The 25731-nt window shown below is 41.6% G+C and overlaps 1 protein-coding gene across 6 annotated transcripts in view; it reads left to right on the forward strand.

Annotated features, from left to right (window-relative positions):
* The first annotated feature begins 1476 nt into the window (after nucleotides 1–1476).
* apbb2b (amyloid beta (A4) precursor protein-binding, family B, member 2b) overlaps nucleotides 1477–25731 on the forward strand; it is a 53858-nt gene continuing 29603 nt past the window's right edge. For 5 of the 6 annotated variants that reach the window (XM_078260305.1, XM_078260330.1, XM_078260322.1 and 2 more), the window contains exons 1-4: nucleotides 1477–1582; nucleotides 22359–22465; nucleotides 22917–22983; nucleotides 24142–25224. In XM_078260305.1, the coding sequence (XP_078116431.1) occupies nucleotides 22965–22983; nucleotides 24142–25224 (1102 nt within the window). In that variant the 5' untranslated portion in view covers nucleotides 1477–1582; nucleotides 22359–22465; nucleotides 22917–22964. The other variant, XM_078260313.1, reaches the window with a different exon arrangement.

The raw sequence follows: 25731 nt of genomic DNA on the forward strand, positions 1-25731 counted from the left end.
CAATTTGTTTAATCCCTTTCCTACCTGCCAGGCCAAATTGCTTCCCATTCATTTTGACTTGAAAGTAGCTCAAAGGTAATCAAATGACTTATCTCATATACAACTCCAGAATGGACAATAATAAAATGCTATTCACCAATAAAGTGTTCTGGGACTGTGGCCTGATGATATTTGATGCAAGTCTGCTTTCAGCAAAGAGAGGACAGGACAAATGCATTTTTCTTCTTTCAATATTTACCATACATGCACACAATAAACCTTGAGACCTGAATACTGCCAAGTTAGACCAAAACAAGTATAAAGTTTAAAAAGTTTAAGATGGTTCTAGATGCCTCTTTATGCAAGGGAGATACAATATACACAGTAATTCCTTTAGGCCCTACACTTTTTCTTTTTTTTAATGAAAATCCTGCTGAATTTAATTTCACCAAACAATAGAGTGTGCTCATTTCAGACTAAAAGCTATTTGAGTTGTTCCTTGTCAGTACATTTCTGAAGCCACTGAATTCTACCCAATGCTGCCAGTGTGGTGGCTTCGTATTGTTCATTTTGTGGTTATCTGGAAAAATCTAATATGAATGTTGCTTTATTATCTGTAAATGTATTACCAATGCTGAATGCTCTTTACATTTGTATTAATAGGTAGGACATAGGTTCATAACAATCATTACAAACTGATAATGTTTATTTGTAGGCTGATATTTTGCTATTTGATAGAAGCACTTTGAGTTTAAAGTGATGGCATTATCATATTGATGGTGTGATGTTGTTTTTATGAACACCCAGTATGAATTTGTTAATGTTTTGGAAGACATTTCAATTCAGCCATTTGACTATGTTGATTGTTTTTTTTTGTTTTTTTTGGGATCAATCTTTTATTATTTTTTAGCACCATTTATCATACACACATACAGAATACATTCCACAATACGTGCCAGGTAATGTCAGGCGGTGCACAGAACAGATATGTTGATTGTTTTTGACTTTTGAAATAATGCAGTTATTGAGTGAACCATATTTTGTTAACACTACGATATACTACAACATTATCCAACTCATCTTATGGCAGCTGATAGTAACTGCGCAATTACTACCATACCCTCATGTGTAATAGCACACAGGCCTACTACGTTTCTACTTGATTGTCTATTTGTTGCCTACTACCCACTTTTTCTTTTTTAACAATGTTTTTATTAACTTTTCTGGACCCCACTTTTAGAATCATTGTTCTAGACTATGGTCTTGTTAATGTTCTTGGGGGAAAAACTTCCCAAAGCATATAAAACACATTCAAGTTTGCAAATGTCCTTCAGTAGGCTACAATGACCTTTTCTTTAGTTAGTTATATTAAAGTAGTCATACTAGCAGCGCCACTACACTAAGGATAAAATAGTACTAGCATGGTTAGGCAGCAGGCAGTAAAGAGGAGCGTTTGCTTCCGGAGCAGCGTCCCCCGGTTCCCCCTGTTGGAGAACAGCGGCATCTGGGAGGGAGGAGGAAAGGAACAAGCTGAGAGAAAACAGAGGGGAGGAGAAAATAGACAGGAGCCCAGCGAGGAGGACGCGAACACACTGGAGAGGAGGTGAGTGATTGTTGTACGCCGTGATTTTTCGCTTGAATACGGGGAGTTGTAGCCGTTTCAGTTTTCTTCAGCCGTGAATTTGAGTGGTAACGTAAGTTAACTTTCCATAATTCTTCGATGCGACATATTGCTTTGGCATCTGAGGGGCCCGCTGCTGTGTGCTGCGAACAAGTCGGGATGGTGGGGGAGAGGAGACCCGGGAGGCTGCGGCGTCAGATGGGGGCATTTATGGGACACCGTGTGTGTTCCTTTGGGTTTATTGTGGCTGTGATGCCCGTTGAATGAGTTCTCACGTAGCGTCAGGCAATAGAACGTTTGTTTATGAGAACAGACAGAACGTTGTCTCGAGCAACCGGCCGTTGACCACCGCTAGTACAAGGTTAGCTTACTACAACTCGACTGCTATGTTGGGGCTTTAATGGGGGAAACGCTTGAACATGTACAACAGAGCTGTAGAGTTGTGAAACCTCACGATTTTTAAACTTGTGGTCTCATTGTATAGCTGGAGGGCCTATCAGCAGGTAAGTGGTTGGTAAACCGACTAACTAATCGGCCATTTATCAGAAGTTAACTAACCACCAGACAAAAAGGAAAGCGTTTAATTAGCTAGCTATGCCTCACAATCCTAAACACCTTCACAAACAGTAACTAATTAGTTTGGTACTTCTTACAAGGCTATAAGATGAAGAAATATAATAATTAATATATGTCTACATTTCTAAAAAGAGAAACTGAGATTACCTTACCATTCCATCTTCAGCAGTAAGTTGAAATTTAGTGTCAGAAAATAGTAAAATTGGTTAACAGATCAACACCCAAAGGTACTTCAATTGCACGTATATAAAACAGTAAAAAAAAAAATCTCCAAATCCCTTAAAATATGACAAGCTAGAATAAGAAAATGTTTGGCTGCTTTGCTTCATCAATAACTTAAACCTTTAATCAGTTAACAAAATAGTTTTCCGTTTATTCGCTGTCTTCACTGATAAGTTGACTAATTGTTTCAGCACCAGAGGCCTGACAGGTCAGTTGATCCTATCCTTTGGTTCCCATTCAGAGATGCTCTGTCCCGACTCACGGCTGTATCCTGTGTCTTGTCCCATGTAGGTCTCTGCTGAGCAACAATTTAAGTAATAAAGAGGTTCATTGTAGCACAAACAAGCATAAAGGAGGGTATTCTCTTGACTTGCGTACATTTCGTGGAGTCGTCCGGGGCTATAGGCCATGCGCGCTCCCCTCCCTCCCTCCCGGGGCTTGTGTTGGTGCATAGTGCTGGCTGGACGCGGGTAGCTAATCGTTTCCATGCCTTGCTGGGGTAGTTTCTGCCAGGCCCTTGAGATAATACACTTGTTTGTCTTATAAAAACATGGAGCCACTTAATGGCTTGTTTATGTGATGTGATTTAAGGAACCTAGAGAATGATGTGAATAACTTTCCTGTTGGAGGTAGGGAGGGCAGAGCTCATGTTCAGATATGTTCTGATTGTGCACGAAGAGGTAAAGGAAGAATTATTGTTGACTTTTCCTTTCAAAACCATTCACTTCTGGTGATTAACTGATTAACTTTCACAAGGACTAGATATGCTGTTGTGTAGTAGGAGTTGTGAAACAGTTTACGTAGTATACTACGTGGGTTTCTGTGGAGGGAGAAGGAACACTGAAGTTGTTGACAATAACATGAATTAGCAAAGGACCTGTCTGCTGTTTTTGGAGTGCACCACTGAGGCTTCTCTCCTTCCCTGTCTCTCTGCCTTTCCCTCCTGGTGACGATGGATATCGTGCATTTGTTTTTGCATCACATTTGCACTGACGCGTGCTTTCTTATGTGTACAATTAGGAGGTGTGTTCATAAAGCATACTTGTCAAAAAGCATAATGAACGAAACCTAGGGTCTTGTCATTTTACTATTTTGTGTACAAACTCTGATGGTAAACAGCCATTCAGTGCTCAATATTTTAAGCATTGGTTGTGGTTTACACTGTGGCATTGGTTTGTTAATAGTGTAAGTGTGAACCACAAGAATGAACATGTCACTGATTGTACCACCAGAGTTGAAATGGTGCACAGTCATCCTCTCCTTCTCTGTCACTGCCTGCATCCCTCCCTCGCCCTGCTGACTTGCTCTTCATCCAGACCTAGCATCGTGTGTGTGTGTGTGTGTGTGTGTGTGTGTGTGTAAACATGATGTCATTGTTAATTGCTTATGGCTCCTGGGCTTTTAAGTTAAGGTTTATATTCTGTCCCTTTTCTCCCTTTCTGCTCTTTTTTCACATCAATACTCTTTCCGTGGTTATTTACTCGCCCTCCCTCTGTAGCATTTCTATACAGGAGTTGCTGAGTATGGAAAAAGTGACTTGGACATTTATGGGCCCAGTTTTTGGCCAAGCACTGCAGACTGTTCTAGTATGCTTGTGTGTGTGTTTGTTTAGCTTTGGTGTTATAAAAGCGCCTCAGTTTCAAGATGGCCCCTCTTATGTTGAGGTAGCTCCTACCACAGAGGCAAAATAAAGTATACACATACGCATTTACCCATACTGTACACAGTGCACATGGACAGAAATATCATTTCGGTAATGTAAGCTGTCACCTTGTGAAGCTGTGAGCATGTCGCACACCCAAAAATACCCCACGATATCTCAGCTAGCCCCAAAGTGCTCTGCAGATTGGATGTAATTATGTTGGCCAGATTATAAATGTGTTTGTGTGGTGTTGGGACTTCCTTGCAACATCAACCTGTTAGTCTGTGTGTGTGGTCGAGGTCATGTGTAACAGCTGATGGGAAAGGATGGTGAAAGTGTGCATGTGCGTACATGCTTGTTTGACTGTGTGTGTTTCTGCGTGGGTGTGTGTGAGCAATCAGATAAGCATGGAGATCCGTTATCACCACCCTGCTTCCCCTGTGAAACAATACCACTGGTCTGCCCTTGACCAAACTAGTGTGTTTGTGTGTGTAGGCATGTGCATATTTGGGTGTAGAGTCTGACCAGATTGGACAGATGAATGATGAATTAAGGACAGCAGAGAGTAGACTCATCCCAGGCTGTCAAGTTGGCAAGAAAGCCAGACTGCTGTTTGTATGTATTTATGTGTGGTGTATGTGTGTTTTGCCAGTCTTTTTCTCTATCTCACTCTCTTTACTTTCAGCCCCCTATCGATGCCTCTCAATAGGATTATTGCGCCCACTGTCAGGCTGGCTGCTGTGTGTGTGTGTGTGTGTGTGTGTGTGTGTGTGTGTCTGTCTGTGTCTTTGTGTGTGTGTGTCTGTGTCTTTGTGTGTGTGTGTGTGTGTGTGTGTGTGTGTGTGTGTGTGTGTGTGTGTATTGTTGTTGCAGGGAGCAGACAGCCATGAGGTGTGTTTGAACAGAGAAGGAGCACAGAGGCCCTGTTCATCCTGTAGGGTGTAAAACTGAATGACAGGGCCCCCGTTCTCTCTTTCCATCTGTCGCTCTGTCTATCTGTCTGTCTCACTCTCTTCTCTCCCTTTTTTGACAGTTTTCACCAACATGCTCGCTGCTTATTGCCTTCCTTTTGCTCAATTTTACATTATATTCTTTCTTTGTGCGCGTGTGCGTGTGTGTGTGTGTGTGTGTGTGTGTGTGTGTGTGTGTGTGTGTGTGTAATGTGTCAGCTCCTGGCAGCCCTCACTGATTGGCTGTCTTCTCGCTGTCAAGTCTGCCTTGTGATTGGATCTTCAGTATGCATGTTATTCTGCCTACAAATTACCTGTGTAAGCAGGCGAGGACAGACAAGTTTTCCACTTTTAAAGGGAACTAGACACGCTCCCACATACACACACTTTCTGACGTTGTCTTTCCCACATCGCTGCACAGAGCCCTAGGAGCCTCTGTAAATTGAGTTAAACAATTTCTGCTGCGCTGTCTCAAACCAAGGATTGCTTCCATATTTGCTACATTCAACAGGAACACTTAAGTTCATAGACAGATGTTCAAGTCTTAGCAGGCAACTCTAATGCATAAGGAATATGCAAGAACAAGAAGCTACAATACAGTGTTTCCTCTATGTTGATACCATAGACAGTATATAAGAATGGACCAACAGATCCCGTTGCTCTGGACGGAGACCAGTGAAGGCCATTAGAAGCACTTTTCCGGTGATGGCTGAGCATCACTGCGCAGCCTCCAACTGAGAGAGACGACGTAGATGTGACATGAGCAACCTGTCTGAAAGTTGGAAGTCTTCTGGTAGTTGTGCCAAGAGAAATCTCAATCATTCCCAATCTTGCAGAGACGGAGAGCGTAGGTATATGTAAGGAGATAACATGGACACACTAATTATTGCTAATTAAAATGCTAGTTAACATTAGTAATTAAACTTAAACAGCTAATGTAAGTTGAAACTGTCTGCGAGCTTCTCCTGTACTATATGGTAATTCCTCTACTATGCGACAGTAAGTTGCGTGGTCATGACACAATCGTTAGCCTATTTTTACAAAAACGTCTGCTACGGAGCCATAACATGAGGTACAAGGTAATGGAGCCTTTTATACATTGTCGTGTTTCTTTAGAAATAAACAATGGACAAATAAAGTCTTTAAACGCTTCAGATGTAAAGTTATTCGCTGTCAAAGTAACGTCAAAATGAATGGCAGTCAGTGGAATGCTAACGTCGGGTGATCGTTTTGTAGCATCAAAATGGCGCCATAGGAGGTTCGAGCTCTGAAGCAAAGCTTACCCCCTTGGTTGATACAGTAAAATTTCTGCCGCCATGGTATCAGAAATAGGGCACAACAGGGTTTTCGCTACGTACACTGCGCCCCGCCGCTCCTTCAGCTGTTTATGAAAAGTCATAAAGTCATAATTACACGACTCTACAGAGCCGTGTGCTCTACTGAACTCAAGCGAACTGTCATCCGCTCTCTCTCCCCTTTAGGGTGAGCAACTGGAACAGTGACAGTTAAGACGTCATTACTCACAAAGTCATGGCAACCAAATAAACAACAGGGCGAGTAGTACTTGTCACTCAATCTTAGGCAAAGTGACAAACGGTGAAAAATGTAGCTAGTAATGTTAACTCAGTGTTTTGTTTTGTTGTTAAACTGTGTATAAAATGAGCGGTGACGTTAAATCACCTTACGGTACCGTCTATTTGCTGTATGGTTTTAAGGTAACGGTCGGTAACTAACGCAAGTCCCTTTCCAACTGGAGGGATTTTTGCAGTTCCTAGAACATAACGTTCCTAGAACCCTTTTTTTCTCGTGTTCCGACCGGACCAATTTGGAGATTATTAAGTTCCTCTGACCGCAGTTCCTGTAACTCTTTCAGCTCCTACTTCAGGGCAGGGTCTTTTTCCTTTTCCATTTTCCGCATAGGAACCCTTAAGGCTCTTATATACTAGACGCAGCCCAGCTGGCATGTGCAAATGTGACGTCATGGGATCGCCGTGACTATTTATACCCGCGCTGGTGCTCGCGACACTAGTTGCAGTCTTCTCCTAAACAGAGGTGGCGCTAATGAGCAAAGGCTACCGATGTTGCTCTTTCTACGTACTAGAAGAAGAAAAAGGTAAACAACGGCAGAACTGGCTGCAGCAATGCTTCGATTTGATTCGATGACCTACTTCGTCAGATCAAGCCTTTCATTCACCATAAAAGAACTCATCTTAACCCAGTAAGTTTACAAGAGAGACCTGCAGTCACTCTGAGAGTCCTGGCATCCGGTTGTCGGCGATCTCGTTCAGGCCTCCCGTTTCCGCTTTGTTGCGTGCCACTGAAAAAAAAAAAAGAGCCGTGCGCGACCTCTGCTCTTGCACCATTCCACTGATGAATAACAATAAATCAGTACCAAAACATATTAGATTGGGTTTGCATAACGTTGCATTTTGCGACCATTTTTTTTTGAGACAGTGCGAGTATTTATTACAACTACTCGCACATGTGCGACCTGTAAATTTGATGACTTTTTTTATTTCATGTTGAAAACGAGGGGAGAGCGAGTCTGGCAGAGTTGGCCAATGTGTGTGAGAGGGGGAGGGTCCGTTGGTGATTACTTAACTGCGTGTGTAGCGTCATCTACACTCGTGTGTCTCGCCTTCGTAGTGTCACACCAGAGTCCGTCTACGGAGAGCCTGTTCACTCCCTATTCAGCCCCATTGTACCGACATTGGTTGCAGTTCCACCAGAGTTCCACTGGGGGTGATCGTGGTCCAGTGCAAAATGAATGGCAGTCTATGGAGCTAGACAGCTAAATATGTCTCTTTCACCTGATTGTCGTTGAGAAATCTAAGATTTGATTGTAGTTTTTGCAAGTTCAACATGGATTATAGGTCAAAAGTTGAATGAACGAGTACTTGTGTCCTTTCGATTTCTTACAGGTGGAATCGTTGTTGCCCATAACACGCTAGCATTCTGCTAATGAATGCTGATTGGTCAGTGAAGGACTGATTATGACCAGAGATCCCGCTTGATGGCATCCGAAGTGTGTGTGTCTGTGTGTGTGTGTTCTAGCACATGTATTAACAGGGAGAGCCTAACCTGTCAGCTGTGTTGTCGATGCCTCAAGAGAAAAAAGGTGAAAAAAGTGACTCAGAGCTTGCTATAAAGCAGTATCTCTGGCCGTACGATGTGTATGACGTCATTGACATTTTAAAAGGCTTTTTAGAACAAAAAAGTGACTTAAAAAATCTAACACCCAGCAGTGTGTATTTTCTTTGCCTCCCCTTTTGAATGCAACATTCAAATTACTAGACAAAAAAATTATATCCTGAGGAAAAGTGGATTTTGAGGGGTATAGCTCCATAGAGTCCCATTCATTCTGCAATCGCTCGTGAGCGCCCTCATATGGAACCAGAGTGGAACTGCAACCAGTTCAGAAGCTGGACGTTTCCAGAGAGTGGAAGTTCTCCCCTTTATTAGACATTCTCTGGTCCCACTCATCGTCCGCACATGCGGTTGCACAGCGCTGTTGTTACCATGTTTCCGTGAAAATCATGATGTTGCAGTCCGTAATACATTTACGAGTGGTTATCCGCAGCCGAAGATCATACTTTTTGTTTGCTAAAGACTGTACATTGGCTAGGAAAATGCTGCAAAGTAATAACCGATAAGGAGTTAGCCTTAGCCTAACGTTAGCCATCCTCTCTTCATCACACTTTGCTCACGGTCTTATAGACCGTTATAGTCTATGGTCTTAACCCGGCTTGCGTGCACTTTGGTCCGGTCGGCGGCGCTGTGTTGACAGACCTCGGCAGTGTTGTATTCGGTCTCGTCACAAAATCGACGGCATTTTTACGCCGTGTTGTCTCGGTCTCAGACCAAAAGGACGGGATTTTATATCAACACCACAACTGTGGGATATCACTTAAATTCCCGTGCTTTCACTGATTTTATTCACTAAAGTCAGCTCCGACATTTGTCACATGCTGCGGTACAGCTCCCTGGGTGAGAGAAGTAGAGACGGCAGAGAGCGGAAATAAAGTGCACTACCAAACCGCTTCTTTGAAATAAAAAAAAAAAAAAAATCCATATTTAGGCTGCTAAATATATAACTGTTTACCTCATGAAAACAAATTGGTGTTTGTGTGAGTGTCGTGAGCTCCTCTCTCTCTGGCTCCCTCATCACTCAATCTTATCCACACAGGGTGTTAGATACTTAGTTAGATACTTCCCTTTCCATGGAAGGAAAAATCACCTTAGATATGATCGTTGTTTCATTGTAAACAAAAAAGAGACCGAGAGGAGGGAGGGAGAACCCGAATGAGGCAGAGGCAATAATACAGTATATTACAGAAATACAACAGAAATACAGAAACTACAACGTACCAGCACGTTGTAGTTTCTGTATTTATTCCAAAAGTATTTATCAGTACAGTTACAATACGGGGAAATGTGAAAAAATTGCGTTGCAGGTCGATTTAAGGTGTGCGCCCCTAAATTTTCTGGCCCTAACATTTTTTTAGTTAGGGGCTACAGTGCACCCAGTCCAAAAAAAGTCAGTCTGGAGCCCTGGTTGAGATTACTACTTACTTAGATCTATTAAATTAGATCTATTAACTAGAGGTGTGAAGCGATCTCGCGATATTAAAGTGCCCATATTATGAAAAAAATCACTTTTGTGTCTCTGGTGCTTCCACACGCATATAAACTTGGGGGAAAAAAAAACCCATCCATGCTGTTTTGAGTGAGATATGGGTTTCTGAATGTATCCTGCCTTCAGTCTCTGGATGAACTGGTCAAAATTGGCAGGGCCGTCTACGTCATCGGCCGAAACATTTGGTTTGCGCTAACCACTTTAACTAATACCACATCAGCTAGCTGTTTCTCCAACTTCGGTCAGTACAAGGCAGGATTAGCCGGGAGACTTCTTCTAAATGCGCTTCCAACTTTGCGTGGAATACCTGCAGAACAGGGACATGTAAGTAGTTCTGTACAATTTATTTTGTAGATTAGGGTGAACTCGTGTGTGTTGTAGCAGTGTTTTGCCATTGAGAACAAGGTGGCTAACTGCTAGCAGCGCTAGCTTCTAGCTAGTAGTCCTTACCTAGCTACTGCGCATGTGCGACTCCCAACAAAGACGGGATAGAAGCGTGATGCCTCACTCTGTAGCTAAAACAGAGCGTAACACACAGGGTGAAAAGAGGAGCTGCAGCAATGTGTAGTACAACAAAAGTATGGTGTTTTTTGAAAATTAAACCATGTAAACCTATTCTGGTACAACCTCAAAATACAATTATGAACCTAAAAATGAGCATAATATGAGCACTTTAAAACGTGGCGATATTTCTCATCAAGTTAAGAAGTCTCGTGTTATCAGTACACAAGCGCAGAATTACATCGTTACCACCGAGGACCGATTCACGTTAAATCAATCAGTGCCAAATGTCGTTACCTGAGAGCGCATAAGTGCAAGCTTCTTTGTCCTCTCAGCATGTTTCACAGAGAGTGGAGCTGCGGTGCAGACTGAGCAAAACTACGTCGCCTCTGCAGCTTGTTCAAGTCACAGTGAGTCATGGCAATGCCGGTAAAGCGGTTGAAAGTGTGGTTACAGTTTTGAAAACTTCACGCGGACAGCATTTGCTGCAATATAATATAATGGCGAGATCGCGGTGCAGTTAACGTTTCACTTCCGAGACAGACAGGCACCACAGCGCTCTCTATGCCCTGGTGACAGACTGACAGGCGGATGTTGTAGGGCAAGTCAACTTTATTTCTATAGCACATTTCAGCAACAAGGCAATTTAAAGTGCTTTACATTAAAGAGCAGTTAAAAACGGTCATGAAGATAAAACTAAAATAGAATAAGATACAAATACAAGAATAAAAGTTAGGAGTGCAGTGTATGAAATACATTTTTATTTTGTGTGGTGTGTAAAACGTTCTAAATAAATAACAACATGTTCTAAGTAAAAAAGGATAAATAGGTTTGGAATTATTTTTTACAACTGAATTTACAGAGGGAAAGTGCCGGAAAAAGGTACAGTTGGGTACCGGCACCGGTAAAAATGTGAACGGTACCCAACCCTACCCGCCACTTTTAAATTGTTTGTGTGGCAGCATTTTGGATTCCCTGGTGGAAACGCCACGGTTATGGGCTCTGAAGAGTTAGTTATACAGGAGAGAAGCAATTTGAGTTTGCGGCAAAACCTTTCACAGTGCTTGTTTTTCATTTTGTGACTTTTGATTGAATAAAAGACCAGACATTTCCAGTCATATTTTGTCATTGAAGTTTCCTTTAAAGGTCCCATGACATGGTGCTCTTTGGATGCTTTTTTATAGACCTTAGTGGTCCCCTAATATTGTATCTGAAGTCTCTTTCCCGAAATTCAGCCTTGGTGCAGAATTACAGCCACTAGAGCCAGTCCCACAATGAGCTTTATTTAGGATGTGCCATTTCTGTGTCTGTAGCTTTAAATGCTATTGAGGAGGAGAGAGGGGGTGGCAAGGTGGAGGGTGGGGGTGTGGCCTTGACCAACTGCCACTTTGCTTGTTTGAAAGCCATGATGTCTCTCTCTCTCTCATGGCCGGGCCAAATTCTCTGGGTGGGCAAAGCAGAGAAAGGGGAGGTAACCTTCCTCCTTATGATGTCATAAGGAGAAGATTCCAGATCGGCCCATCTGAGCTTTCATTTTCTCAAAGGCAGAGCAGGATACCCAGGGCTCGGTTTATACCTATCGCCATTTCTACCACTGGGGGACCATAGGCAGGCTGGGGGAACTCATATTAATGTTAAAAAACCTCATAAAGTGAAATTTTCATGCCATGGGACTTTTTAAAATAGTGTAGGTTGTGTATAATTAACCCCACCTGTGGAGTATTGTTTGTTTGTCATTACCTGTGTAACACGCTGAGGAAGGGCGCTGCCCGAAACGTCCGTCTGGCAATAAAAAAGTATCAATAGGTGTGCTGTCCAATATCCTGTATGGCCTCGTCTCATGAGCTGAGTGTCTCATCACAACCCTACTATAAACCGTTTGACAGAAGATTAATCTGCAACTACTTTGATAATCGTTTTAGTACAACTTTTAATTTTTCAGAAAACCTCTCTGTTTTCTATCATTGTATACTGAGTATCTGAAATCTTTGGGTTTGAACTGTTGGTCAGACAAAACAAGCAATTTGATATTTGTTATCTTTGGTTTTAATTTTGGTGGCCGATTTTTTTTTATTCCCCCCAATATTTTGACATTGTGTACATTTAAGGATAAAGTGATTAATCTAGAATATAATCGGCAGATTCATTGAATGAAAGTAATTGTTAGTTGCAGCACTATATAGATACAGTATGTTCAAGCGCTGCGTTAACATTTCCTGGCATGGTAAAACTGACCAGGATTTCCCCCAACAGATGTGCTAAACCCCCCAGATCTTGACGCATCTCGTCTTGTGATCAATTAAGTCCGTAGATCACGACCTAAGCAATAGACACAGCCATGAGATATATGGCATTTGCTGTGTTAAATAGTCTTTTATTCTGGTGGGGTAGCCATCCTCTATAAAACACTGCAGCAAGCAAGGCTTGCTGCAGCTTACACAGACTAACAACTTCTCCACTCTCCCTTCTGTTGTAACAATTAACCTTCGTAGGTAAGAGTCTGTGAATTGTATGAAAGTCATTCCTGTGTGATGAATGCACAGGATGACAGGTGATAGGAATGTTGAATCATGTTCCCAGTCATTGTGGTGATTTGGGTCCATGACCATGACATCATATCTTGTGGTGGGAGTAATAATAAGCTTATAATAATAAACGTCTGTGGCGAGGATGTGATGCAGTGATTCAAACAACTGCAACAACATCAGAATGTTATTTAGTAACATTAGTTTTGTAGACAAGAACTGGAATTGATTCAACAGTGTAACTTTGATAATCCACACAGTGCAGGAATTAGCCTCTTAGCTTTGCACTCCCTTGGCAGCACAAGTGGAGAGGCCGTCTTGGCCTGGTGTGTGTTTGCCCCAAACATTTTGGCGGTACAGTGCTGGTACTGCAGCCGTGGTCAGCTAGCTGTATCATCCCTGTCCAAGACCAATGCCCTGTCAGAGAAGAATGCTCTGCTAATGTTGGGAAACAACAACGATAACTTCCATTGGTTGAAAGGGAGAGAGACGGAGGGAGAAAGAGACATTGCATGAGAGGAAGAGACGACAAGAGCGAGGGAGGGGATGACTTAAAGTATTGGAGAGGGAGTGATCATTGCAGTGGTGTCTGTGGTTCCTTTGGCAGAGACGGGACGTTCCTTTTCTGATGAGTCACTCTCTCTTTCTGATATGTTTTCTTTCGTCAGATCTCTTATGCTCCCCTTTTCCCCTCGCCTCTCATTTTCGGAGTGTCTCTTCTTCTAACTGTCTTCCTCTCTTTGACATTGTCATTTGGTTAATAAGTCAAAACTTCCAGCCAATCAGATCAGACTAGGCTGTGATATCAATGCAATATTGTGACATTATTATGGAAGAGCTTGCCACAGGCTTTCTAATGACTTGTGAGATAACAAGGCCATGTTGAACTCAAAGACACACACACACAATCTGAGGAAGAGCTGTGTCGTTTGTGTCTAGACTTCCCTGTCCTCTCGGATGTCCTGTCACATCTCAGCTATATATAGGATCCACAGTCTCTTCACTGCTTCTGCCCTCGCCTTGAATTCGACAGGCCTCTAATTCGTGTGCCTGTCTGTGTGTTTTTACTGAGAAATGGAGAAGGGTTTTTTTAATAAATATTGCTGGCCTCCATCGCTACTGAAAAAGAAAAAAAGAGTGCTTTAAGACTTGCAATCAAGTAGAAGAGAGGCATAAGCTTAAAAAAGAATCACTGAGTCATGAGACTGTCTTTGCTGATAGAAGAAATGATAAGAGCTTGCAGTCTAATTTAAAAAAATAAATAAATAAATAAAACATATCCAAAAATATGGATAACAAGTGAAGAGATGTTTAGGTATTCAGTGCCATTCAAATTCATACAAATTTTTTTTTAGGGGCACAGGCAGAAAATGTAGGAGTACACACCTTAAATCGACCTGCAACGCGATTATAACTGTTTTACTGATAAATACTTTGGAATAAATACAGAAACTACAACGTGCTGTTTTAGGTTAGTTCACAGTCACATTTTAATTGAATGGTGTGTAACAAATGCACATTCAGAAAAGTATTATTACTGTCAATATACTGTATTATTGCCTCTGCCTCATTCGGGTTCTCCCTCCCTCCTCTCGGTCTCTTTTTTGTTTACACTGAAACAACGATCATATCTAAGGTGATTTTTCCTTCCATGGAAAGGGAAGTATCTAACTAAGTATCTAACACCCTGTGTGGAAAAGATTGAGTGATGAGGGAGCCAGAGAGAGAGGAGCTCACGACACTCGCACAAACACTATTTGTTTTCACGAGGTAAATATATTTGGCAGCCCATATGGATTATTTTTCTTCATAGAAGCAGTCGCCGCTCTCTGCTGTCACATTTCTACCTCTCTCGCCCAAGTGAGGGAGCGGCATCGCAGCGTGTATCAAATTTGAGTATTTATTAGCATTGGTGTAAAAATCCAAATAAATCAGTGAATGCACAGGCAATTGAGTGATATCTTGCACTTGTGGTGTGAAAATAAAATCCTGTCCTTTTTGTTCGAGGCCGAGACAACGCAGAGTAAAAATGCGGTTGATTTTGTGACGAGCCTAATACTACAGCACTGCCGAGGTCTGTCAACACAGCTCCGCCGACCGGAAGTGCACACAAGCAGGGTTGAGACCGTAAACAAAGTGGGATGAAGAGAGGATTGCTAACGTTAGTCTAAGGCTAACTCCTTATCTGCTATTACTTCGCAGCATTTTCCTCGCCAATGTACAGTCTTTAGCAAACAAAAAGTATGATCTTGTTCTATAACCTTTTTTTTTTATTTTATGATTGTTCTTGAATATCATTGAGTTTTTCTGATTATACCACCAATATATTGTATAATGTAATATTGAGCTAAATATGAGCTGTATGTATGTATGTGTATATATATGTATATGTATGTATGTGTGTATATATATATATATATATATATATATATATATATATATATATATATATATATATATATATATATATATATATATATATATATGCTCTACTTGTTGTTCTCTGACTCTACTCCAGGTACAGCTTGTTGCCTTCAACTTCGCATCCAGGAAAGAGCTGTGGTCTCATTACGACAAAGTCGCACTGGATGCAAGTCTGGCTCATGTGTGTCCCGCAGAGGGAGCAGGCTTTAAGGGCTGAAATGGGACTTCCCTCCTTTCAGTGTGTTTTGCTTGGTGTCAGAGTGTTCATAGTGTACTCTTTCTCCCCTCCCTCACCCACAGGAAAGAGGGGCTGGGTTAAGCAGGGAGGAAGAGGGTAGGGGGGTGGGGGGGGGTATCTGGGATTGGGGGAGGGGTTATAGCAATGTTGCTCAAAAGTTTCCCAAATCCAGGAAATCGTCGTTTCTGAAATGTTTCTTTTCCACGTCACAGGATTTTAAAGTTTGTGAATGTGTGTGTGTGTGTGTGATGAGATTTCTGAGTCTGTTACAAAACCTCTGTCACCCCCAGTAGTATTATGGCTTTATTAGCTGGAGTTCATTCATTAGGTGCGTGCCATGACTGCTCTGCCTTTTACTCTGTAACGTCCTGTGTCACAAACAAGGAAGTGTTTTTGATTTATATATGCAGTAAATATGTTTAGGCCACTCACTCTCACCTTGTGTGTATTTCATTGTTGCAGCCCTTAGTTTGCTCAGGGTCAGTGAATGGAACATGTATGCACATGCTCACAAATGGTCATCACTTGCTGTGTGTGTGTGTGTGTGTGTGTGTGTGTGTGTGTGTTTTTGTCATGTGTTTTGTCTGCTCCTTTTTGTTGACCAATTCATGTTTTTTACTATCAGTTGCCCTAACCCACCCACCCAAAAAACAGACATGCCTGAGATTCTTTGGCACAGCCTGAACATTCTTCACTGCTGTCCTTTCTTTTGTGGTCATTTTGTCTCTTTCTCCCGTCCATGGAAACCACGCCAGCGGGAAATGATACCTTTTAGCTGTATGTATACAGTACATTGTGACATTCATACATTCTCTCTCTCTCACACACACACACACACACACACACACACACACACACACACACACACACACACAACCAGGGAGACTCTGCAAGTCTCGGAGTGTAGTTTAACTTCACAAGTGGAATTATAGTGGAGCTATTTCTGTCTGTCCTTCACACTCACTATACACTGCTGCTGCAAGGACGATATATGGCCATGGGAGCACGCTCAAACCACAGAGCTGTGTGTGTGTGTGTGTGTGTGTGTGTGTGTGTGTGTGTGTGTTTTTGTACACAATATTGTTTGTCTGTACACAAGATTGTTTGTTTAGGCTGCAGTCTAAGTCAGAGTGTTACTTTGTCTCTGTTATTTCCCGTTATTGACAATAAAAGGACACAAAGACGCACAAACAGTAACACACACACACAGACTTGCTGTTCTACGCTTCCGCTGTTATTGTGGAAACATTCTGTATATGGCGGTTGTTTTCTTCCTTGTTTTTGTGGACACACACACACACACACACACACACACACACACACACACACACACGCACACGCACGCCAATGACTGGACCAATCACCAATTGTCCGTTAGCTTTGTGTAGGGCTGATTGATGTTATATTGATATTTTTACTTTAGCCTCTTTGTCACATCATTATTCTTTGTTTAATAATAATAATAATAATAATAATAAGTAATAAATACAGGTATACAGAACCAGTTGAACTTGAAAGCTAACAAAAATAGACATGTTTAAAAAACAAAAAAAGACATGTTCCTTATAATATATAATATATTTTCTTAATATATATATTTTTTAGAACTTTATTCCACAGTTTGGAAGCATATTTGAAAATGCTGCTTTGCCACTGTGGCTCTGATCATCTAACAGACCTGCACTTGGGGATCTCATTGAACAAATAGGGACATTAAACAACAGCGAGTCTGAAATGCAGGCTGATCCTAAGCCATTTAGAGCTTTAAATACAATAAAAAAGGCTTAAAAAGTTAATTGTGATTAATACTAAATATGTTCCACTTTTAGCTTGGTCTGGAGTCCAGTAGCAAAATCTTGAAAAAAAGTGTTCGCTTCTCAAAAGTGCGTTAGTATGTATTATATAATAGGCTGCATACCTGGTGTTTATAATGTGAAGAGGTATCCAGCAATGGCAATGCTAACTTTTTAAGCCTTGTAGTGAAAATATGTTACAGCTAGGATCTGGCCCACTCTGCAGCCAATGAAAAAAACCCATGAAAGATCTGGGAAGATTGCCTGCTATTTTCCAGCTGGCTTACACGTTCACGTCCTGATCCAAAAGTTAGAAAAACACCCAGTTGCGTTTTCTATTCTGCATGCCTTGCCTTGTTGACATGAATCCATCCATTTTGTTTTCGATAGCCGGGCCTCTAACTGCGACAGTTTTGCTTTCTTGTCAGTCTTTTTGGTAACAGATGGGGCTTCTTGCGTACAGAGAGGAGACATGAACAAGAGGAGAAGCGTGGCTGTAAATCAGGGTTGTAGAGAGAAACCAGCGGTTTTATGAGAGTTTACAGACCTTCACTTTTAATGAGAAAAGACAGCAATTCTCTTCTACACAAAGAACGGGGGGGGGGGGCGAGTAAGCGGTAGAAGATAAATGTAGTGGAGGCTAGAAGAGGAAGAGGGAGGGGAGAGGAAATGGGCAAGAAAATGGGATAAAGGAAAGAGGTAAAAAAATCAAATGGGATTAGCAGATGAAATGGAATGGCGAGAGACCTTGAGAGGGAAGGGCAGGAGGGAGGGGATGAGAGGCCTATCAAACTGCAGGCATCCATTTGGCATATGAATTTAAAAGCAATCTGTCTCTGCCTTGCTCAGTCCAGAAGAGTCTGGTAAACGTTGGCAGTTACACACAGCACACGTAAAAAAGAAAGAGAGAGAGAGAGAAAGGGAGGGTTTGCAGCTGCTCCCTTCATTCTTGGTTGAGACAGCCCCCCCCACCTACCTAACACTATACCACACTAACAACACATACATGCAACAGCACACACTCTTGGCCAGTGGGTCAGGAGTCAAAGGTCACAGTAATGCTGTGACACATCCTAGATCTTATTACCCTACTTCCCGATGTGAGTTTTTGTCCATCATCACATCACCATGTGTGTGTTGCTCTAAGTATGTGTCTTTAACATAGTGCGTCTGCGCGTGCGTCTCTCTGTCTGCGTCTGTTTTTTTCTGTGCATTTAACTGTTTACAAGCGAGTCCATGTGGAAGATTCACCCTCCATATCTATTATTTGTGTGTTTGTGAATGACTGTTTGTCTCTGTGTTTTGTCTGGGCCAATGCTGCCCTGCCCACAGAGGGGCCCTGTAATTATGCCTAGACCCCCTCGTCCGCATCAGAGGACTGCAGGGAGCACTTCGTGTCTGCTGAGGCCCAAAACGATCTCTGTTATTCCGTCCAATTTCAGGCCATGTCCAGATGTACTGTAGATAGTATTAAAGTTACAGTTTTAGTGCATACTTGCTGCTGAACTTTAACTCCACCCAAGTGTAAAAACTTTATTCCAAATTCAAACTACATTTTCAATTTACATCTCTGTCTCTAGGAAAATAAAAATGTAAGACAACTTCAGAGCATTGTTCATAGTGTTTGCACAGTGACGCATTTTTGTTGCAATGAAGCAATCACTATGAGGTTAAAGTGGTAACTTTAAAGGGGAAGTCCACTGATTAGACACATCAAAGTGTGTTTACAGATCTCGAGGAGTACTACTGCATATGTAAAAAAACTTTTGTGACTCCAAAGGGGGGCTTGCCGAAGTCTGATGAATTGACATCTTAGCTGTTACTAGCATAACACAGCCAAATCTCTTACCGAACTGTCGGTGACTCACTAAGAATAAAAAGCCAACAGATAAATATATAACTCGAGAAAAATTGTGTAACAATTAGCACCGCTACAGTTTCAAAGTGCAGTTCACTTCCACAACGCTATCTTAAATATGGAAAGCTATACACGTGCATTTGTTATGAATACATTACTTGTGATCAAAAACAAGCAAGTCGACAACTTTGCCACATAGCCAAACATCAAGCAAGTGCAACAACACAAGACATAGCAAGCCAGCTAATATTACTTACTAGTCCAACAGCAAGATGTCTTGTCTTGCTGCCTTTCATTTCGCAAATCAGTCCCTCCAGGATTTCGAGGCCTCTTTTTGAGATTGTTGCGGCCCAAAATGCCTGATTTCGCGGGAGCTTTTGTAAAAAGTTGCAATAAAAGTTGCGATGTCTTTTGTATGTTTGTTGCAATGAAGTTGCGGGAGACAGTGAAAGTTGCAAAAAAAGTTGCGATTTAAAAATAAAAAGGAAACTTGTTTTGGGGAGAATAAAACTAGTTTTCCTAGTAAACTTACCAAAAAGGCTCAGGATGCTGTAAATGTTGGTATAATATGAAATTGGCTGGTGGATTTAAGACAAAAAATAATAATTTATTGAATGAATCAAATCTGAACATATGTGTCAGTGGCTTGTTGATCTTTACATTGTTGGTTAATTTCCTAACCTGGCCTGGGACACACATTCATATGGAGTAAAAGCCCGTCCAAGATTTACTCCTGCTCTGTCGCTTTCTCTCCTTTTCTCTTTATGGCTTCCTCCGTGTCTCCTTTGGTCTCTTCACCTCTGCCATGGTGTCCGTAGAGGATGCTGTACCCGGTTCCGTTACCCGCTAGCCCGACTCCGGTTCTAGCATGACACTGACGCCGCTCCCAGCCAGTATTCTTCCTATTACAAGTCAGTGTAGCATCAAAATGATTTTAAGGCTGTTATTTTAAGGTAAAATAGTTACATAATGTTGCTTTAAAGCAAGCAGGGTTTTTTTTCTAGTTATGCTTATACTAAAGCTATTTGGACTTTAGCAAGTACAACGCCTGCTCAGATAAATTGATGTCAGGTGACTGACTTGACCAGTCACCTTATGTTAATGTTAACCCCCCCCATCCCCCACCAAAACCCTCTTTATTATTTTTATCTGTATGTTGGATGTATGGGATCAATAGGGGTCTATGTGTATAAAGCTCTACGATTCCATATGACTGTGAACATCCTTAAACACCCTTATTACTTGCAATGACTCTTGTACTTAGAGCAGGGTAGTAGACCTTGATTACACATGCAACATCCAACCTGTAATGCTAAGTCAGCATCAACATGTCATGGGACTTGATTCATACATTTTAAGTGTAGACAACCCTTCATACAAATACTGTCTCACACACACAAACACGCACACACGTTTCCAGGAATGCAGACTTGTTGCAGCAGGATTCAGCATACCTTCTAATTTTAATCCCAGAATGCAACATTCATGCAAACATTTTTTGCTATTTTCTGAATCACTTTCTATATCATCCTTCCTTGCCCCTGTCCTGGGCAGTTTTTATACTTGAGCGCTTTAGGTTTTTAAATGTGTGTTTCTTTGTCAGTTGGGCAACATCAGTGAATCCTAAAGACTGAAAGACTTCTGACATATGATATCTCTCTTGTAGCCATTGCTTAAACCATTAGAGAAAATACATTACAGTACCCACAGCTGGTTTGAGGTCAAAATTATATATAGCTGCTCTTAGATGGTTTACCTTTTTACCACCATCTGTGTATAACACCTAGTGTTACCAGACAAACCAGATTTTAGATCATTTTTGGGCATTTTAGGCCTTCATTTTTCATAGGACAGATGAAGACAAGAAAAGGGGAGAGATGGGGGGAATGACATGCAGCAAAGGGCCACAGGTCAGAGTCGAACCCACGGCCGCTGCGTTAAGGAGTAAACCTCTATACATGGGGGTGTGCTCTTCCAGGTGAGCTAGCCAGGCACCCGAACCAGATGTTGTTTGTCTATTACGTCAGTAAACAGTGTTGACTCAGTATAAGACTGTTGTTGTGGCAGACATGTGTTCTGCAGTATGTTGGATAGATTTACCAGCCATTCAAGTGATACAGCACTAGGGCTGCAAGATATTGGAAAAAACTGACATTGCATTTTTGCAAGTTGGGAAGAAAAATAGTATGCATGTTGTTTCTTTTGTTCCTTTCAATCTCATCTCTAAATGTCCACATCTCGACTGCAGGACACATGGCCTAATGTTGACATTTACCCACAGGCTTGTAAATGTTTTCTTAGAGTTTCTGATCCGATAATATTGACTTTCAGCGGCTTGCATTACTAGTGTTCAACAATGGCTTATACTGTATGCTCAGTTTAGTTATGAAATGATGCGACAGGTTGAATAACTGCATTCCACTTTGTGATCAATAATGCAAAATGCCAAAAATATAGCTAGCCTATTACATAGCAACATTATTGCTGCCTTTTTAATAAAGGTGACACGCTATAAATCACTAACTCACCTTCAAACAATCAAAAAGAGAGGACAAGAGGCAAAAATAGCACTGGTTTAGTCTTTATGCTGGGAGTTGTGGATTTTTTACTGAGAAATGACACACTGATCAGTTTCAGTTTCTGGGCCAATAACACCGACTGCTATTGCCATTTGAGGATTTGGCTGATCATCATGCACTTAAATGTATATATGTTCTCACACTTTTGCCTTTACCTCTGTAGCTGTGGTGCAGGGGATTGTGTGCTTTGTAATTGATTAGATCTGTAAATGAGGTTGATTAATTACTAGAAATTTTGAATTATTTCTTTCCTTGCAATGGTGTGCTCGTATCAGCTGTTTGTTGAGCTAAAAAATCCATGGGATAACATTTCTTTCAGCTGTTACAGTTTTATTCCCCAAAATCATTCCAGGTGTTTTTCCAGCCCCTCAGCCAGGAATAAGTGGACTTTTATGGTCCATCCTAACTATGCTTATTGTCTTTCTCTCCACTACTCTAGCATTTGTGTGTTGGTGAGAACTGTCCACAAGCCATGACGTGTGTGTGTGTGTGTGTGTGTGTGTGTGTGTGTGTGTGTGTTTTGTCTGGAAGCAGTGTACGTGGAGTTTACAAGTCTCGTGTGGCATTTAGTTTATGATGGTTCCAGCAAAGGGTTGGCAAGACTGCACTAAAGAAAGAAATATGAGCTCTATATGAAATGAGCCTTATTTTCACACACACACATCCTTGTGTATTAATGTTTGATTAAGGTTATGAATAATTGATGTCTTTATTATTTGTCCCTCTGGTGTCCTGCAGTCCTCGTTCTCTCTCTGTTCACCCCTCCCTCTTTCTCTCTCTCATTAATCCTGTTTTATGTTTGTCTCTCCCTCAGGACACCACTGCTTCAGTGAAGCCCTCGTGATTGGATGAAGAGAGAACCACTGACTACCAGTATGGACGCGCTACATCCTGGAGTTTCCTACAACCCTTAGTTCTCTGGTAAGTAGTAACAGTAAAAGGGCTTCTTTGAAGTCATTATGTTTTTAACATAAAAATACACTCTCGTAAACCCTCCAAGCTTTCAGGAATTGTTTTTCTCCCTGTCATAACTGAAAATATAGCTGCTTTCATTATTTACAAGCATTGCTATGGGTGTTGTCAATAGATATGGAATGGTATTCAGACATGGTGACAGTCTGGTATTTAAATCATTTTATCTTTTTACTTAAAAAAAACTTGATAACAACACTTCAAGTAAATACTTTACAGTAAAAGCCATTATAAATCCTCTTACTTTGAAGCAACTAAAGCAGAGCATATATAAGGTCTACCACTTAAGCTGAATTGGAGCCTTATTGTTGTTTGGATGAACTTAAAACAAAATAATCTGGTAGGAACACCTATCTGTGTGCCGTGACACCCCCCTTTTTATCCCCTCTGTGGTGTTCAGATCTGCAGCTGAGTCAACTGAACCCTAAACCGTGACCAGCCCCGGTCTATGTCTGACCTCCTGTCAGGTACCACACACACGCGCACACACACGATCCATACTCTCACCTCTCCATGCTGAGTGGTTCACTCATCTCTCAGGAATATAAAAGATAAGCCTGCCAGTAGTCTGTATTTTTTCATCATCAACAAATCACATAAAAAAAGCCAAAACCAACCTTCTCTCAATACGTTCCCTACCCTGTCTGTGATTCTTGCTGGGCACTGTAGTTTTTAGCAATCATTACTAAACCAGTAGTAAATAGTGTATTTGTTGGCTATTTTCAGCTGTAGCTTTGGTGTGCCGTAAGTATTTACAGAACCAGGAGGAAAACTTGTTAGTAGTTGTTAGTTGTTTTAAGTCTTTTTATTGGGATTTGTTGACAATAAGAAATCAACAGAATATCACCAGACCTTGTAAGGAGTTTTGAATTCATTCAGTAGACTTGAGTTGACCTCTTTCTGATTAAAGCTCTGGTATAATTAATTACATTTCTATAATTGTGCATACCAAACTAAAAGAAAATAAGCCCCAGGTTGTATCATTGTTTATCTACTATAGTAGCATTTATTTCTATTAAGTTTAAATATTAATAGCAAACCTTGTATATTTTCCATGCTTGGATATATTTCTTTCCTTAGGCTTTTTGCACCTTTTTAAGGATTGTAAACTTGCATATCTGTTCTGTAATTTGTCCTCATGCAGTTAGACAATAATGAATATTTGCACACTCTTATACAGTTTATAATAATTTTATTTATAAAAATCTGTTAATAGTCCATTTGACGCCATAGCGAAGAAATACAAACAAGCCAGAGCGCTTTTTCCCCTATCCCAGAATAGATAAGCGGTGTAGCCAGACTGCACTCTAGCACTGACACAGCGCTGTGGAGATAGGTCTGGCAATGCAAGACTAAACTTCACATAATATTGTATTTATATTTTAAAGTGACTATGGTCTTTTTCTGCAAGACTGTTATTTGTTTATTGGAACCATATCCTAAAACACAGCACCTGTCTTTTGCATTACTATGTAAGAATAACTGTTATAATGCAAATAGCAGTAGTAAGTAAGCAATGAGACACCCTTTCTGAAAGCTAATGTCTACAGTATATTGTGTTTATGTTAACGCACGTTTGGATTTCAATGTATTCACTTCCTGTTTCCCATCTCTTCCTCTTTCAGGTGATCTGTCTTGTGCCACGATGATGTCAGTAGATGTGACCAATCGTAATGGCCCCACTGCCACGCCTCCCACCTCACTCAGCCTTCGCTCCTCACACAACCAGCTGCTGAGCAGTGATGTCATCAAGCAAGGCTCCGCCACGCCGCCCAAGTGTCGCAAAAAGTATGCACTTACCAGTATCCAGGCTGCCATGGGCCTCGGAGAAGCAGCGCCATCATCATCGTCATCATCATCATCATCACCATCATCCCCATCACATTCTTCAACACCCAACAATCCCAAACTAGCCAAGAACGGAATGAACCAGCTTCGTAAAGCCGGTCAAGATCACAACAAAAACACAACCAGCCCTGACTTGATGGACCTGGAGTCTGAAAATACAGCAGATGACCTTAATGTCAACACAGCTGAAGAGGATGACAGTCACACTCTCACCAATAATGACCGAGAGGATGATGTCATTGAGGTAGACGCTGAACTGCATTCGGACGCTAACACTGACGCACAGCCAGAGCAGATAACTGAATCAGACATAGACTGTAACATTAACACGACTGTGGAGCTCAACGTGAACGGCAACACAACAGTTTTGGGCTTTGACTTGAACATTGAGGCAGAGGAGAGTGATGACATCAGCATTCTGTCTGAGAAGGAAATTATGTCAAAGATACAGATTGAGGAAGATGGAGATGAGGTGGTAGTAGAGGAGCAGGAAGACGAGGAGAATAAGCCTTTACTGATGATAAAAAGTGAGTCTCCTTTGACGAACCACAAAGTTTCTTCAGGCCTGGAGCTCATCTCTGACCTCCACTCCAACTTCAAGCTCCTCAAATCAGGCAAGGAATCCCCGGTGCCTCCTCCTCCTTCCCCACCTAAACAGGCCAGCCCAGAGGACACACCCTTGCTTTCAGTGGCCTCCTGCTCTTCCTCCTCTTCCTCCTCCTCTCCAGAGACGAAGAAGGACAGAAGGACTGGGGCGAAGACAGACTGTGCTTTGAACCGCATCCAGAATCTGAATCCCAGTGACGAAGAGTTGAGTTGGACCACACTGTCCCAGGAGAGCAACTCCCCAGAGGAGACAGGTACACACATTAACACACACAAACAAAACATCCTGCAAAAAGTAAACCTCACAGCCACTGACATTTATACTGATGTTTGGCATTGTGTGTGTGTGTGTGTGTGTGTGTTATTGTTTAACTATATTCGTGGGGTCCAAAAACCAGGAATACAGTATACTTGTGGGGTCCGGACAGCTTTGTGGGGCCAAAATGCTGGACCCCACAACTTTAAAGGGCTGTTTGAAGGTTAAGACTTGGTTGTATGATTAGGGTTAGAATTAGGTTAGGGTAAGGGTTAAGGTTAGGCATTTAGTTGTGATGGTTAAGGTTAGGGTAAGGGGCTAGGGAATGCATTATGTCAATGACGGGTCCCCACAAAGATAGTGCCACGCACTATGTGTGTGTGTGTTTGGTGTTTTTTTTTCCTCCTGTGTAGTGGTTTCACTGTCCTTTCTGCTGATGACACGTTTCCATTTATGGTGACCAAGTATGTGTATGTGTGTATTCCGAACTCAGACATTGCTGGAA

This window comes from Sander vitreus, chromosome 2 (assembly GCF_031162955.1).
Source record: "Sander vitreus isolate 19-12246 chromosome 2, sanVit1, whole genome shotgun sequence".
Lineage (NCBI taxonomy): Eukaryota > Metazoa > Chordata > Actinopteri > Perciformes > Percidae > Sander > Sander vitreus.